At 53.6% G+C, this 15,019-nt stretch overlaps 3 protein-coding genes across 5 annotated transcripts; 2 read left to right on the top strand and 1 right to left on the bottom strand.

The window, feature by feature from the left end:
- Positions 1–159: 159 nt before the first annotated feature.
- On the bottom strand, positions 160–6,206 carry CD3H22orf15 (chromosome D3 C22orf15 homolog). The gene is made up of 3 exons (XM_042911391.1): positions 1,286–6,206; positions 981–1,055; positions 160–900 (listed from the first exon to the last, which is right to left on the bottom strand). The coding sequence occupies exons 1-3, from the start codon at positions 1,506–1,508 to the stop codon at positions 761–763; spliced, it is 438 nt and encodes a 145-aa protein (XP_042767325.1). The 5' UTR covers positions 1,509–6,206; the 3' UTR covers positions 160–760.
- Positions 5,640–6,762, top strand: VPREB3 (V-set pre-B cell surrogate light chain 3). The gene is made up of 2 exons (XM_042911396.1): positions 5,640–5,709; positions 6,434–6,762. Exons 1-2 carry the CDS (start codon positions 5,661–5,663, stop codon positions 6,736–6,738), a joined length of 354 nt encoding a protein of 117 aa, XP_042767330.1. The 5' UTR covers positions 5,640–5,660; the 3' UTR covers positions 6,739–6,762.
- Positions 6,763–8,226: 1,464 nt separating this feature from the next.
- ZNF70 (zinc finger protein 70) lies at positions 8,227–13,711 on the top strand. Of its 3 annotated transcripts, none has more exons than XM_042911384.1 (2): positions 8,227–8,265; positions 11,616–13,711. In XM_042911384.1, exon 2 carries the CDS (start codon positions 11,695–11,697, stop codon positions 13,039–13,041), a length of 1,347 nt encoding a protein of 448 aa, XP_042767318.1. In that variant the 5' UTR covers positions 8,227–8,265; positions 11,616–11,694; the 3' UTR covers positions 13,042–13,711. The 3 variants fall into 3 exon arrangements, with proteins under 3 accessions (XP_042767318.1, XP_042767316.1, XP_042767317.1); XM_042911382.1 differs by lacking the exon at positions 8,227–8,265 and adding an exon at positions 8,325–8,521; XM_042911383.1 differs by lacking the exon at positions 8,227–8,265 and adding an exon at positions 10,600–10,801.
- The last annotated feature ends 1,308 nt before the right edge of the window (positions 13,712–15,019 follow it).

The raw sequence follows: 15,019 nt of genomic DNA, 5'->3' as shown, positions 1-15,019 counted from the left end.
CGGGAGGGGGAGGAGCCCTGTTGTAATTTGATGACCTTGACAATCCAAATAGGGATGAGTCGTTAGCAGGGACCCCAAGGGCACCTGACTCTAGGTGCTGGAATCCCTGGATAAGCCTGTTGTCTCCCCCTGTCAGGGTTGCTTGCCCCCACACCTTTGGATCCCCTTCTCTGCACCCACATCTTAGGGGCCCCCCCTTGGTGGCCTCACGTCCAGTCTGTGACCTTGCCCCTCTTGCTGATGGCAGCTTCTCAGTAATTCCAGATTCTGCAAGAAGAATGCCACTGGGCTGCTATCTGTTTGGGCCTGATCACACATGGCAGAGGTCATGGCCAACCCCTTGGATCTGAGTCCAGCTCAGCCACTTGGCTGTGATGTGCCAGGTCACAGGGACTGCTGAAACAGAGAAGCAGGCCCTTAGATCCCAGGGCAGACCTCACTATCATGTGCTCTGTGCTACTGCCTTCCTTGAGTTCACCAGCTCTGTGATGAGCACCTACTGTGTGCCAGGCCCTATTCGATATCTCTGGGGGCACCGAGGATGTTCCTGCCCTTGGGCGTTTATATTCCAGTGGAGTGGTGGGAATGTCTCTTGGTGCACTGTGTTCTAGCTTGTATGTACTTCTGCGTGTGGGGTTTTCTGGGGGAGGAGGGTTTGGAGTCTACCTCTCAGCACACATAAGTCTGTTCGCTGGGACTTCTGGGTGTGAGCATTCCTCCAGGTGTCTGTGTCTCCTCCTTACCTGGCTCCTGGCCCCAGCTAACGGGTCCTGGATGGCAGGGAGCCCTTCCTTCGTGGCTTTGAAAGGGGGCCTTGCTCCTGGTGGTCACGCCGAGTGCTCGTGCGCCTCCTCCGGCCATCACTTGTGGGTTGTAGGCCTGACAGGCAGCGAAGCTCCTCTGGAAGGCCCAAGAAGCCCTACCTATGGGAGGTGGGGAGAAGGCGCACCCTCCCCCTGGGGCTGTAGTGTGAGACTCACCTGCCAGCTCTGGACACTGGTCATCCAGGTTCTCCAGTAGGGACTCATAGCGGGTGGGGGCCCCATCATCCCCCTCTGTGGAGGGAGTAAGACTGATTCCTGACTGGCCTGGTGGTTCCCACCTTCACCTCTCACTCGACCTATTTGCTGGCCCTGGCTGGGGTCAACAAGGCATTGGATGGGAAGGGTCAAGGCTAGGTCCTGGCCAAAGTGGGGGGCTGGCCCGGGCCTTGGGTGGTCTTGGACTGCTGTCCCCCTCTCACATCCCAACATAACTCCAAGGGGAAATCTTGGGCCCCACTTACTGATGATCTGCACAAGGACATAGGTCCCACGCTCCTGCAGCAGGGGGCTGCCCATGGAAGGGGCCTGGGAAGCCCCTTCATCCAGGCTCACCAGGTGCCCATCCTCAGCCAGGAGGGCAATGGTCGCTGGGAGGGCAGGGAGGAAGGCAAGGCAGGGGCTGGTACCTCTGCCTGGGGACTCTTGGCCCCTTCTCCCCAGCACCCCTCCATGCCCCCTCACCATCTGGGGGCACCTGCCCCCTCTGCCTCAAGTGGGCAGTGAGTATCACCAGGCTGCACCAAGTGTTCACCAGCTCCCAGCAGCCAGCTGTAGGGACAGGGCAGAGGTGAGTGAATGGGACCCTCTGTTTCTCCCAGTTGGGACCATCTGTCTTGCTTTCATCTCTTCTGTAACCCGAGGAGGGAACAGGTCTCCAAGATTAAGACTGTACCCTCCTCCACCCATCTTCTGAGATGTCAGTGACCAGGGCACATAGCTCATGCCTCCTGCATTGGGTGCCCCCCTCCCACTCCAGCGCCGCCTCTACACCGGACTTCTCTCCAGCACCAGATCCCCCCATTCTCCTACCCCAGCCCCACCTGCCACCAGAAGTCTGGAAATCTTTAACTGTGGCTAGAGCTTTAGGTGCCTAATGTGCCCTGAAGCTTGAAGACAACTGACTGAATTAGAGACTGTGTAATTTAACAACATGCCCTGTGGTGTTGTGGTGGGTGTTCTCCTAGAGGAGCCCACTGGAATTTCCCACAATCCAGCCACCGGCGTTTCCCCTCAAGGGACTCCAAGCATTTGCTCTGTCTTCTCATAGAGCTGTTTCCCTAAACCCCCCATCCCCTTACCCAAGTGCACCTCCCTTCCTCACACTGCCTCCCCACCCTCCCCTAGGGCGGAGGAAAGCAAGCCTCTGAATGTACTCTCCCCCTACCTGTCTCAGGACAGGGGATCCTGCTTACCTCCAAACATCACTGTGATAAACATGCCTCTGCAGGGGAGAGTAGACAGATGTGTGGGCTTCGATCCCCTAACCTGCGACTTCCTGACTAAGGAAGGATCTGGGGCTGAGATCTATTCTGGGTGGGGCCCTGCCAGGAAACATGCATACGTGTTTGGGAATGGGTGGGTGGATCCAGGCTTAGGTTCTTGCTTGGCCACCCTTGGAGCTGGGCTCCACCAGCCTAGAGGGGTCCCTGCAGCTAGTTCAGGACGCCTGGCCTCCTCTTCCTCCCGCTTGCTGGGTCAGAGCAGCTTTCTGGGTCAGAGCAGCCGGAAAGCAGACTGAGGCCCTCCCAGCTTCCAATCTGGTCTCCATGGCGGTGGGAGCTGCCAAGTCGTCTAGGCAGCAAATGCCTTCCCCACAGTATCCTGGTAACAGGATCTGGGGCTGGAGTATGGGCACTCCCTAAGGCAGGGCTAGAGTGCGGGCTCAAGCCTTGTAGTCCAGGGATGGCCCAAGACCACATCTCCCCACCAGTACAGACAGAGCTCGCAGGCTGAAAGTGGGAGAGGACCCTGTCCCTGGGAAAACTCCCAACTATGAGCTGCGGCCATGGCCAAAGCATGGCATCCTCACCAACCTTGCTCTCCCCTACCTTCTCAAGGCCCTCTTCCCTGTGCTCACTGTCTTTGCTCTCCTTTCCCTCTCTGCTTTCCTCCACACCTTCAGCCTCCTCTCTCTTTCCTTCTCTCCTTGTTCCATCAAGTTTATTGAGATACGATTTACAGTAAAATTCACTTAAAGTGACAAAAATCTGACAAATCGCATAGAGCCACCACCACACTGGGGAGGCAGATCATTTCCCTCACCCCCAAAATCCTTTATGCCCCGTTGTAGTCAATGCCGGCCCCTGGCAGCCACTGCTCTGTGTTCTGCCCCTGCCTTTTCCAGAATTGTATACAACAAATCATAGAGCATGGAGCCTTTTGAGTCTGGCTTCTTTCGCTTAGCATGAGATTCACTCAGGTTGTTGTGTGTATCAATGGCTCATTCCTTCTTATTGCTGAGAAAGGTCCCATTGTCTAGATGTGCCACAGTTTGTTGATCCACTCACCTATTGTTTGGATTGTTTCCAGTTTTTTGCCATTAGGAATAAAGCCAGTACAGACATTTTTGTGCAGATAGGTTTTTGTGTTTCTGCACCAATCCGTGCCCATCCTTTAACTTTTTCTCTCATTTTCTCTGTCATCTTCTTTCCTTCTTCCCCCTAGCGCCTTTCCCTGTGTCTCTACCTCTTCGTTTCTGTCTCCTGCCCTTTCTCCATGAGCCTCTACCAGACCCCTTCAGCCAGGATGCCAGGTAGGTGTCTGGAGCAGGCTCCCATCCTGTGCCAGCTCCCTTTTCCCCAAGGTTTTAGAAATGCCTTCTCCCCCCTTCCCTCACAGTGATTAGGCTGTTTGTCCTGCCCTCTGGGCCACTGAGGCAAGAGGAGGACTGGATCCTCCATGCGGCTCCCCCAGCACCACACTCTGCCTCTGTTTCAGCACTCAGCTCAGTGCTTCCACCTCTAGAAAGGGGGTTAAGAACATGACTCAGCAAAGTCCTTGTGAGGATTAAATGTGGTAACACTTTGTTTATTTAGTAGGCTCCACGCCCAATGCAGGGCTTGAAGTCACAACCCTGAGGTCAAGAGTTGCATGTTCTACCAACTGAGCCAGCCAGGCACCCTTTAAAACATATTACCTTGGTCTCAGCATGCAGAAAGTACACATTCAGTACTGTAGAAACAGGTAGTGTTTCCCCCGAAACTATTTAAACACAGGACACTTTCTTCTCGGGACAGCACTATCTCTGGGACTTGTGTCCTGCAGAACACAGCTCAGGAGTGGCTGCAACCAGATTCCAGAAGAATGGCCACTCCAAGCCCGGGAGCCTCAGCTCCAACCATCATCATGGTTGTCCCAAGAGTTCATCTTCAGTGCGACCAAGGAGGAATCAGATGTTGAGTGTCTTAGAGATGCCCTGAGGAGTTGTTAGGAATGGGATGGGACCCATTGGAGGTAAAGTTCCCCCAAGGGAACTCTCTAGTCTTTGAGTTAATAAGAGTGCACTGTTCTAATTACTTTTATTATTTAGGTATGGCAAGGCCAGCAGACCAGGAGGTTGCCATTGAGAAGATAGTTTGTTCCCTGCAGATCTCTAAAGGAGGGGGCATGCCGCACCAGAGGGGAACACATGGGGAAACACCCAGTAAGTCAGCAGGCAGAGGGAGAGGGGGAGTCTTTACTGGTGGTTTCTGAGGCTAAGAACAGAGGAGGAAGGGTAAGCAGGCTCCAGATTGGCTAGTTTGAATAATTTCAGGGCTCTTCGGGCATAGAGACTTTCCCTGGATGTCAGGTACCTGGCCCTGGGTGACTAAGGCAGGATGATATTGCCCCACGGTATGAGAGCCATAGAGGAGGTGGTTGCGGGTGTGGGCTCTGGATTGGTTTGCATCTGATAAGTGCCTGCATTATTTCAGGAACTGGCTAGCTCTGAGAGGGTCAGTGAGTCCCTCCAAGGTCAGCAAGGCCCCAAATGTCAAAGCATCAGAACACAGAAAATGCAAGGCATGATTAATAGATGCACTGTCCCCAGCACTCGGCAAATAAATCCCGTCTGCTTCTTCCCAACCTTTGGGCTCGCACTATGCTCATCTTCATTTTCCTAATGAGGAAACTGAGCCACAGAGAGGGCAAGGAACTTGCCTGAATTCATGAAGACGAGGAGGTTCTGAGATTCAAGTTTGAATACCAACTTGGGAAGTCAGCTCCCCTCTGTCTGGCAAATTAAAGGGACTGACCATGTCAAGTGCTGGCAAGGATGTCCCTGGAACTCCCCTACCTGCTGGTGGCAGTGCAGATTGGTACAACCATGTGGGGAACACTTATGTAATCTACTAAAGCGAAATGTACATGTTCCCTATCACCAGGCAACTCCAGCCCCAGGTGTCTACCAGAAGAAATGAGAGCACAGGTGCACCAAAGACATTGACAGGGATGTTCACAGCGGTTTTAGTTGTAATAGCTAAAGACTGGAAAGCACCCAAATGTCTAATAACAGGAGAATGGTATAGTCATCAAGCCATACACTTAAAATCTGTGAACTTTACCTCATGTGAGTTACACCTCAATAAAAAAGGATCTACCTGCTATAACACACATACGGGTGTATGTGTAGATTTCCAGGCTCCTCGGAAGTCCCTGTGGGCCAGGACCCCAAAGACATCTGGGAAGATAGGGCCAGCTGTTGGGCTCCAGCTACTATACCCCCAAGTCCCCACCCCCAGTTAATGGACTGATTTGCATGCCTTGTCATGGTCCAGGGGCTTCCCCTGCCTGTGCTCTGAAGCACCTGGAACACTCCCAACAGAACAACTCCTGTCTGCCTCCTTGCCTCTGGCCATGGCCTGCTGGCATCTGGCCCTTCTTCTGACTGGGGCCCTCCTGTCAGGTGAGCTCTCCCTAGGCCTGGCTCACCTGGGGTGGGGTGGGGTGGAACTGGCTCCAGAAGGCCCCTGCAAGGAAACAAATCAATGTGGGCAGTGGGAGGGTTCTAGAAAAGGCATTAAGGTGGAGGGGAGAACTGGCTATAGATGGCTCTGCCCTAGACCTGGGGCAAGTCACATATCTGTATGGGCCTCAGTTTCCCCATTTGTGAATGACGAGATTGTTAGGATCCCTTTGGATTCGGAGTCTTTGGGGTCTTTTTAGTTTTTCACAGGGGAAGCTACCCTACAGGACCTCAGGGACAACCTATCCTTGAGAAGATTCCCAGCAGCCAGTTGTCTGAGGTTGAGTCGATGGGTGAGACAGCCCAGGAGGCTTCCTGGTGGTGGTTAATCCATAGCCAGGGTTTGGAAGAGCCAGTGTGACTGAGGGGTAGGGGTCTGCAGGGCAAGGAATGGGGGTGGGCAGCAGAAGGACCCAGAGGCCACCAGTCCCACCCTCTGAACTCTAGGCGCTCAACTGAACACAGATCCTTGGGAACATACCACCAAGGGGGATTTAACAGTCACCAACTCTGTGCCCCATCCAACCTCGAATCCATGGCACTGGGCTATGGGCCTTTTGGGAGTCAGTCTCCATGGAGCCTTCACCAGGTTGGGGCAGGAAAAAAAGGAGCCCATGTCAGGCCTGGGCCCATGGGTGTCTCTCTCTCTCTGTCTTTCAACCAGGCTTGGCCCAGCCGGATGCACTGCTTGTCTTCCCAGGTCAAGTGGCCCAACTCTCCTGCATTCTCAGCCCCCGCCATGCCATCATTGGGGAGTACGGCGTGTCTTGGTATCAGCAACGGGCAGGCAGTGCCCCCCGACACCTCCTCTACTACCGCTCAGAGGAGGACTACCACCGGCCCCCTGACATCCCTGACCGCTTCTCAGCAGCCACGGACGCCGCCCACAACGCCTGCATTCTGACCATCAGCCCTGTGCAGCCTGAGGATGATGCAGATTATTACTGCTCTGTGGGTTACATATCCTAGGAGTAGACTGTGGGATGAGCACCTCTTGACTGCCTCTCACATCTGCACCCTGACCTTAGGCCCCTAACTTTCTCTGAATCTTGATTTTCCTCCTCTGTAAGATGGGTTAGTAATATTAAACGTGAACAATTAACTATTCTGAGAACCATGAGATCCCTGCTGAAAGAGTGACTGGGAGTGTGGGGGTAGGGATACAGGGGATTGTTACAGAAGAGGAAGCACCTGAGACCCTTGAGGCGGGCCCAGCCCCTCCACTGGCCCCCAGGGGACTCAGACTGGTGGCCTGGGCTTCCTGTTACCTGAGGAACTGGAGAAAGAGAAAAAGGAACCAGCCCTTGCTGCTCCTAGTTCCGCATGGCAGGTTGTGGTCCAACGCTCAAGGGGTGACTGGACTGGGTTCTCATGGAGCCCAGGCTGTTAGCTTGGAGGGCGGAGGGGAGCTCCTGCCTACTCCCTGACCGGGCAGGGAGGCAGGGGTGTGTGTGTGGGGGGGGGGGGGGGGGGGGGGGGGGACTCAGAGGCACCTGTGGACCAGGTCAGAAGGTACTGAACACAGGTGGGCAGCATCTCTCCTGTCAGGAACATGTGTTCCACTGGTCTCCAGTGATAGGGGCTATGCCCCTCTCCCCACTCCAGGCTCTCCCACAGGCAGGGAAGGCCTTACCTGAGCAACTGAGCCCAACAGGGAGCACTGGGTAGAGGGGCAATTCTTACCAGAAGCAGAGCTGAGCGTCTGGGTATGGGTTGGGCGGGTGGGGTTCAGGCACATACTCCTCTTCCATCCTGGTTCCCCCAACAGGCGCCTTATGTCCGGAGGTCATTCATCCCTCAGATGTACTGGAGTTGGGGGTCTCCAGGGAACAGAGAGAGTCCCGCCCACCCTGCCAGCCTCCTGGGTCCTCACTGGGCCACTTCTCCATATCTCAGTCTCTATTGGTACCGGCTGGGCAATCAAGACCAAGGCTACTTAGGGAGGGTGAATCAAACAGGCCCCCTGGGCCTGTGCGGGGTGACGGGCTCCACAGCTTTGGGAACACCTTTCCTTCTCCCGAAAACCCCAGCCGCCCCAGTGTCCTCTGGCTTGCCCCCACCCCCAGGGCAAGTGCAGCCGGAACTCAGCCCTCGGCCTGTGGCTTTAGGCCGGCCTGCCCCTCCCGGTCTCAGTTTCCTCTTCTTCACTCCCGCCAACGCCTACCCAGCTGTTTCCCCCACGACCAGGAAGCGCTTTGAGAACGGACCCGGGACCATTCCCAGACTTTGTGCCCCGAGCCAGAGCGGCTAAGCGGAGGACTACCGGCGCGGCGGGACCACCGAGACGCGAGGACCTCCGCGCGGCCTAGAGCGGTCCCGGAAGTGCCCGCGGGTGGGGGCGGGGCTCCGGGCTCTCGGGCCGCCGCGGGCTACGCGTCAGCAGCCGCCAAGGAGCGAGGCCGGGTCGGCCGCGGGTTGGAGCAGCTCAGGTGCGGCCCCGCCCCGCCCGCCCGCGGCCCCGCCCCGGCCCAGGTGAGCGGCCCCGCCCCGACCTAGGTGAGTGGTTCGGCGTCAGCCAGCGTGACCGCCTGCCCCTCCGGTGGCCCCGAGTGTGGGCGTCCCCCATCGGCGGGAAGCATGTAGGGGCTCCAGCGTCGCCGCTTGCGTGGCGTGTGCGTGTCCGCGGCCGCTCGAGGGCCTCCATCCAGGAAACCCTGACCGGTCCGAGGGTATCCCCAGTGCCCAGGCCCTGGGGGCTCCCTGAAGCATAGGGTGACAGATGCAGGAGGAGCCGAAGAAGACCCCGGGAGAGGTGGGATGATGGGGTCCCAGACCTTTGGATCTTCGGCCCCAAAATATTTAAAACATTGTTGAGGACAGTTAAAGGATTGCCAACTTTCTAAACAGAGTGGGAACGTCAGCGTATAGGTGGTCCGTAATGGGAATGGAAAACCCCTAAGGAGGGAACTTTAGAAACACCAGGATTTAACAGGTGGGTGGAGGAAGAGTTGCAATCACAGATACCCAAGAAAAAAATAACCAGAAAGCATTAAAACTAGGGGGAAAACTTTCAGAAACGAAGGGAATAAAGCAGGGGGTGGGAGTGGGTGGGTAGTTCAAAACCTTGAGGTGTTCAGGTAGTAGGCAAGGTGGGTTTAATGAAGGGGTGGACCTGTATTACCACATCTCCCAGGTTTTCAAGAGAAAGCCTGAAACTTACTGAGTTTTCAGTATTGGCAGCTAAGTCAAACAAAAAGGAAAAGTTCAACTCTTTGCGAGCCAAGCAAAAGCGGCTGTGGCAGGATCCCTAGGCTGCCAGTTTGCAACTTCTGAAATGAAGGGTTTTGAGAAGGGAGCTATTGGTGAGCATTGCCAAAAGGGGTGGGAAAGTGAAGTCTGAGAAGAGAGGGATTGGCCATAAGGAGGTCATTGGATGCGACAGCTGAAGACCCTGCTGAAACTGGAAACTTGAAATCTGTCTCAGTGCAGTACACAGTGGTATGATTTTCTTTGGCAACATTTAACATCTTAGGAGGAATTGACGGAGGAGGTTGGTAGTTGGCAACTGGTTACAGCAGGGCAAGGAGGTGAGGAACGTGATGCTGGTCAGAGTCCATAGTTGTTAGATCCACGATAAAGTCTAAGCTAGACAGGGAAGGGTGGACTAAAAGAGGAGAACCTGGGTGAAATTGTTGGGTTGTTAGACCTGATGAGGTGGATTTAGAGAGCCTGAAGGATTGGAGATTATGGTTCCTGAAGAGGAGGGGGAGGAGAGTTAAGTGGTCAAAGAATTTTTGAGAATCCTTCAGTTCTATGCTTCTTTTTACACGGGGCTTTTTTACCCCCTGGAAATTCATTTAAAACAAAACAAAACAAAAGTTTCCAAATAGAAATGAGTTCCATCGTGACTATGCTGATTAATTTAGCATGGCATGTCCTTTGAGCAGCTCATTCTCCATGCTTCAGTGTACCGTTAATAATACCTGGGTATAGAGTTGGTGAGGGTTAAATGCAAATGTGCCTGTAGAAGATCTAGTGGTGCCTAGCACATAGTAGATACTCAGTAAACATGAGCTGTTATTATCCTGGTACCTGGGGAGTTTCCCTTCAGCTTGCACAGCAATTTCGGAAGGGGATCCTGAGGGGTTCCCTCAGAGGCCACCATAGTGGGATGGTGGGGGGGGACGAATGGGCAGTCCCTATGGAAACAACCCCTGTTGATTGGAATCATTGTTTTTCTTTCTTTATTGGTATCTCCCATACAATTTATTTAAATAAAGAATTCTTTGCTCCCTTCCCCCAAAAAGTGTGACCATCAGTTCTAGCACAAAAACAGATGGCTTTCCCTCCATTCAGTCATGTATTTATTCAACAAATGTGTGTGGAGCTTGTCCTGTTGTGCTGGGAGCGCTGGCGATTCCAAAATGAAAGAGCACAGTACCTTGCCCTCAGGGAGCTCTCAGGCAGTGGTGGCGAGAGTCCTGATGGCAGATGTTTGCCATCCACAGCCATGGGTGTTGTGAGAGACGTGCACTGAGTTCCATGGGCCACTCAGGGGATGTGCTGAGATTGTGAGAGTTGTAGGGTGAGTAAAGACATTTGGACTGAGTCTGGGAAGATGAGCCAGTGGCAGTGTGAGAAGGGAGCAGGATCAGTTAGGAGGAGGAAGCAGCAGGCGCCTGGGTGGCTCAGTTGGTTGAGTGTCTGACTTTGGCTCAGGTCATGTTCTCGCGGCTCATGAGTTCGAGCCCCACATCAGGCTCTGTGCTGACAGCTCAGAGCCTGGAGCCTGTTTCAGATTCTGTGTCTCCCTCTCTCTCTGTTCCTCCCCGCTCACGCTCTGTTTCTCTCTCTGTGTCTCTCAAAGATAAATAAACATTTAAAAAAAAAAGAAGAGGAGGAGGAGAAAACAGCAACTAGGAGTATGTGGAAGGAGAGGCTACAGATGGTGCTGGAAGGGCCAGGTGTGAAGGGCTTTGTGAAGGATTTGACCTGCTATAAGATCCCAAGACGGACGATCAGGCCTGTGTTTGGGGATTTGACACTGGTGTCAGTGTAGAGAACTACCAGAGAGAGGGAGTAGAAGCTGGAGGTAGGTGGTCAGTAATGAAATACTCCTGGGGAGTTGCATTGAGGCCTGAGCTGTGACCTGACAGACAGGCAGAGACCTCTTAATAAAGCTTCAGGAAATGGACAGACTAGACATATGGGGTGAGAGAGAGAGAAGTCTAGGCTGACTCCCAGTGTTGTGGCTTAGGCTCCTAGCTGGAGGGGGTGCAGCCAACCTAGTGTAGGAGGGAAGTCTGTGCCCTTCCTCAGAATCCCCTACCCCCAACATCCTCCAGTAGCTAGAATCTTGCCCCTTTTCCACAATGGCTCTACTTCCTATTCTAGTCCACCTTTCAGAACAACCTCAGCCTTTTGATTCTAGACACTACAGTGTGGCACTTGATTCTGTCTTTTTTGTAGTTTTTTTAAATTTTGTATTTTTTTTTTGAGAGAGAGAGAGAGAGAGAGAGAGAGAGAGATTGTGAGTGGGGGAGGGGCAGAGAGAGAGAGAGACAGGGACAGAGGACCCAAAGTGGGCTCTATGCTGACAACAGCAAGCCCGATGCGGGGCTCTAACTCACAAACTGTGAGGTCATGATCTGAGCCGAAGTTGGACGCTCAACAACTGAGCCACTCAGGCACCCCTGTAGTTGTTTCTGATAAATCAAACTGTTTGCTAATTCAGTGGGGATCATCTCAAGGGCAAAATTGTATCTTCTGCTTATTTTGTTATGTCCACGATAGAGTATGACACAAGAAGGAGGCACTTACTAGGTACTTGATTTGCAGACTTGACAATGTCCCTTGGTTTCTTTTCAGATTTGCAGACTTGACAGTGTCCCTTGGTTTCTTCCCAGGTGACGAGAACAGTAAGCGTGTCCTTAAGAAGACCATCTTTTAAGAAATATAGTCATTGGGGGTGATACTAGATTCCCAATGGAGGTTCCCCCAGCAGCCAAGCTTGGTGAGACCTTTGTGTTTGAGGACGGATTAGAGATGCAGCAAGAACTTTTCCCAGAGGAGGACCTGGGGGACCCTTTTCTTCAGGAAAGAGGCTTAGAGCAAATGGCTGTTATTTATAAGGAGATCCCTCTTGGGGAGAAGGACGAGGAACATGACGATTATGAGGGCAATTTTAGTCTGTGCTCAAGCCCTGTTCAGCATCAGAGTACCCCCCTGGTACACAGACCCCAGGACGATGACCTTTTCGGCCAAACCTTCCTCCAGAAATCAGACCTTAGTATGTGTCAGATAATCCACAGTGGAGAAGAACCCAGTAGACGTGACTGTGAACAGGTGAGCAGGGTGCATGCAGGACCTAATGAACCTCACAGAACTGCGCCGCCAGCAAAACCCTACGCGTGTCGGGAATGTGGGAAGGCCTTCAGCCAGAGCTCCCACCTTCTCCGGCACCTGGTGATTCACACCGGGGAGAAACCCTACGAGTGTTGTGAGTGCGGGAAGGCCTTCAGCCAGAGCTCGCACCTTCTCAGACATCAGATAATCCACACGGGGGAGAAGCCCTATGAATGCCGGGAATGCGGAAAAGCCTTTCGCCAGAGTTCAGCCCTCACGCAACACCAGAAAACCCACACTGGGAAGAGACCATACGAGTGTAGGGAATGTGGGAAAGATTTCAGCCGGAGCTCAAGTCTCCGAAAACACGAGCGCATTCACACGGGTGAGAAACCTTATCAGTGTAAGGAATGCGGGAAATCCTTCAACCAGAGTTCCGGCCTGAGCCAGCACCGCAAAATCCACACCCTGAAGAAGCCTCACGAGTGTGAGCTCTGCGGGAAAGCCTTCTGTCACAGGTCCCACCTGATTCGGCACCAGCGGATTCACACGGGGAAGAAACCTTACAAATGTGAAGAGTGTGGGAAGGCCTTCAGCCAGAGCTCCAACCTCATTGAGCATCGGAAGACGCACACTGGCGAGAAACCCTACAAATGCCATAAGTGTGGTAAGGCCTTCAGCCAGAGCTCATCCCTCATCGAGCACCAGCGCATCCACACCGGGGAGAAGCCCTATGAGTGCGGCCAGTGTGGGAAGGCCTTCTGCCACAGCTCGGCACTGATTCAGCACCAGAGAATCCACACAGGGAAGAAACCCTACACATGCAACGAGTGCGGCAAGGCCTTCCGGCACAGGTCAGCCCTGATCGAACATTATAAAACCCACACCAGAGAGAAGCCCTATGAGTGTAACAAATGCGGCAAGTCCTTCAGGGGAAGCTCACACCTTATTCGGCACCAGAAAATCCATGCTGGGGAGAAGCTCTAGAAAGAAGAGCTCACACCAAAGCTCGAAACCCTTTCCCAGATGGAGCCCACACCCCATAGCTTTGTCTCTGAGACCCCACCCACCCCCTGATCCCAGGGCCAAAAAGAAATGTGTCAAACTAGGTGCTCCTGGCCATCCACACTAGCAGCAAGGCCCCCTCTTGGCCAGCTGGGTGCCCCACACTCAGCAGGTTTGCGGAGTGGAAGGGAGGGTAAACTAACAGGAAAGCTGCTAAAATGGAGGCCTGCCCAAAAAAGAGAGCTGGCCTTCAATTGTTCATGTTTGACTCCCAAGCCCAGGAGACTGAATTTTGCCGTCTCTTCACCTTTGCCAAAATTCAGAAGAATGAACGCCAGAGGGAGAAAGTTGAGTTAAACACACAAGAATGTCAGGTGAACTCTTTTAACATCAGGTTGCAGTTTGGCACTTTTAGAAGACAGAACTCTGCTTATAGTCCAAATCAGCTGAAGGAAGATGAATCCAAAAGTAGATACATTAGCAGCAAAATGGAATCTTTCACCTGGCTTGGGCATTGGTGGGGACAACCGAAACAGGCTACAGAAGAAAGGGAGGGTCTGGAAGGATTCGTTCTGGGGTTGAGGGAGAGGGTGGCAAGCCCCTGGTGTGGTGTTTTAATCTCTGTTCTGGATTAGAGTGAGGTTGGTCTTTGGCAGGTGGCTCTTTCACAAGAGGGTTGAGGTTTCATTCCATGGGCCAGAGGATGTTTGACACTGCCTCGGACTCAGCCTGGCACAAGGAGTTAGTGCCCTCCAGTGATAACCCCTCTACAAGACCCAGGGCCCCCAAGACCATGGTATGCCTTGGTTGTCAGCAGGGCCCGTGTCTGGTCTGGCTTCCAGTGCCGGGGGACATAGGAAGCAGGGCTATTCAGAGGTCCCAGTTCTGCCCCTCCTATTCCAGTGGCCTTGAGGAGGCTCCAAGGCTCGGTTTCCCTATCTGTGAGATGTGGATGGTGGGACCTGGCCACGTACCTCTGAGGGTCCAAGGCTCCTGTTCGCCATGAAACCACCCATGAAAGTGCTTTGGTGACTGGCAGTTGAAGGTGGGTGGAGACCCAGTGTGACCCTTGTCCCACTCAGAGATCTGAAAGGCAACCCTGTCTGTTTTCCAGGTGGCCGCTCTCACAGCAGGCCCTCCCATTAAACCAGAGCTTAGGCTTTCCTTCACTCCCTCCAGCCTGCACCCTGGGCCTTGTCCCAGACAGGGACCCTTCCCAGATGCCATCCTGAACCTCCCCCTAGCAGCAGCATGGTCTGTGTGGCCTGTGTCCCATGCTTTGGGCTGTCCTCTCCCTGGGTATTGTTCCAAAAGTACCATCGCCTGTGTCCTGTTAAGACCAACTCAGTCGGTATCCCCAGAGGAGGGGCTCAGACAGGGGTGTGTTTTTAAAGCTCCCCAAGTGATTAGGGCATTCCGGCCAGGGTGTGAGCCCTCTGCTGGGCATCCGTGCAACCCTAGCATCACCCAAATGTCAGGTCTGCTTGCCGTGAGCAGAGCTTGAAGGTGGCAGTTCTGTCTCAGTCCCCATGCCTCCCAGCCCCCAGGAATGGATGGGCTCAGGCAGTGCTATGTCTGGCTAGTTGGTAAGTGTCCCAGGTGCTCAGGCCTTCATTTGGCCACTGGGATCTCTTTGGTGCTACTTTCCCCCAGGCTCCTCAGAGGCAGTCTGAGCTATTTTGAAGTTTTCCAAAAGTTGATGGCTGGAATCCCATAACCCCATCATGGTAATGCTGGCTATTTCAGCTAATCAAGGGGTTGGCTTGGCAGTTATGTATAGTTTTGATGAATAAAAATGAGCAAGTCATAGTTGTTAGTAAGTGGGACTTGGCAGGCTAGGAATTTTCAGAGGACTGGTCTCCAGCTGGGGGATCACAGTGGGAGTCCCAGCCTGGAGAACAGCAGTTGCTCCCATCCAGCTCTTCTTGAAGGAGTGTGTGAAACATAGCACCGCCAGTTG

Source organism: Panthera leo, chromosome D3, assembly GCF_018350215.1.
Source record: "Panthera leo isolate Ple1 chromosome D3, P.leo_Ple1_pat1.1, whole genome shotgun sequence".
In the NCBI taxonomy this organism is placed as follows: domain Eukaryota; kingdom Metazoa; phylum Chordata; class Mammalia; order Carnivora; family Felidae; genus Panthera; species Panthera leo.
The sequence above is the reverse complement of the archived record's forward strand: the minus strand, read 5'-3'. Positions and strand labels throughout refer to the sequence as shown.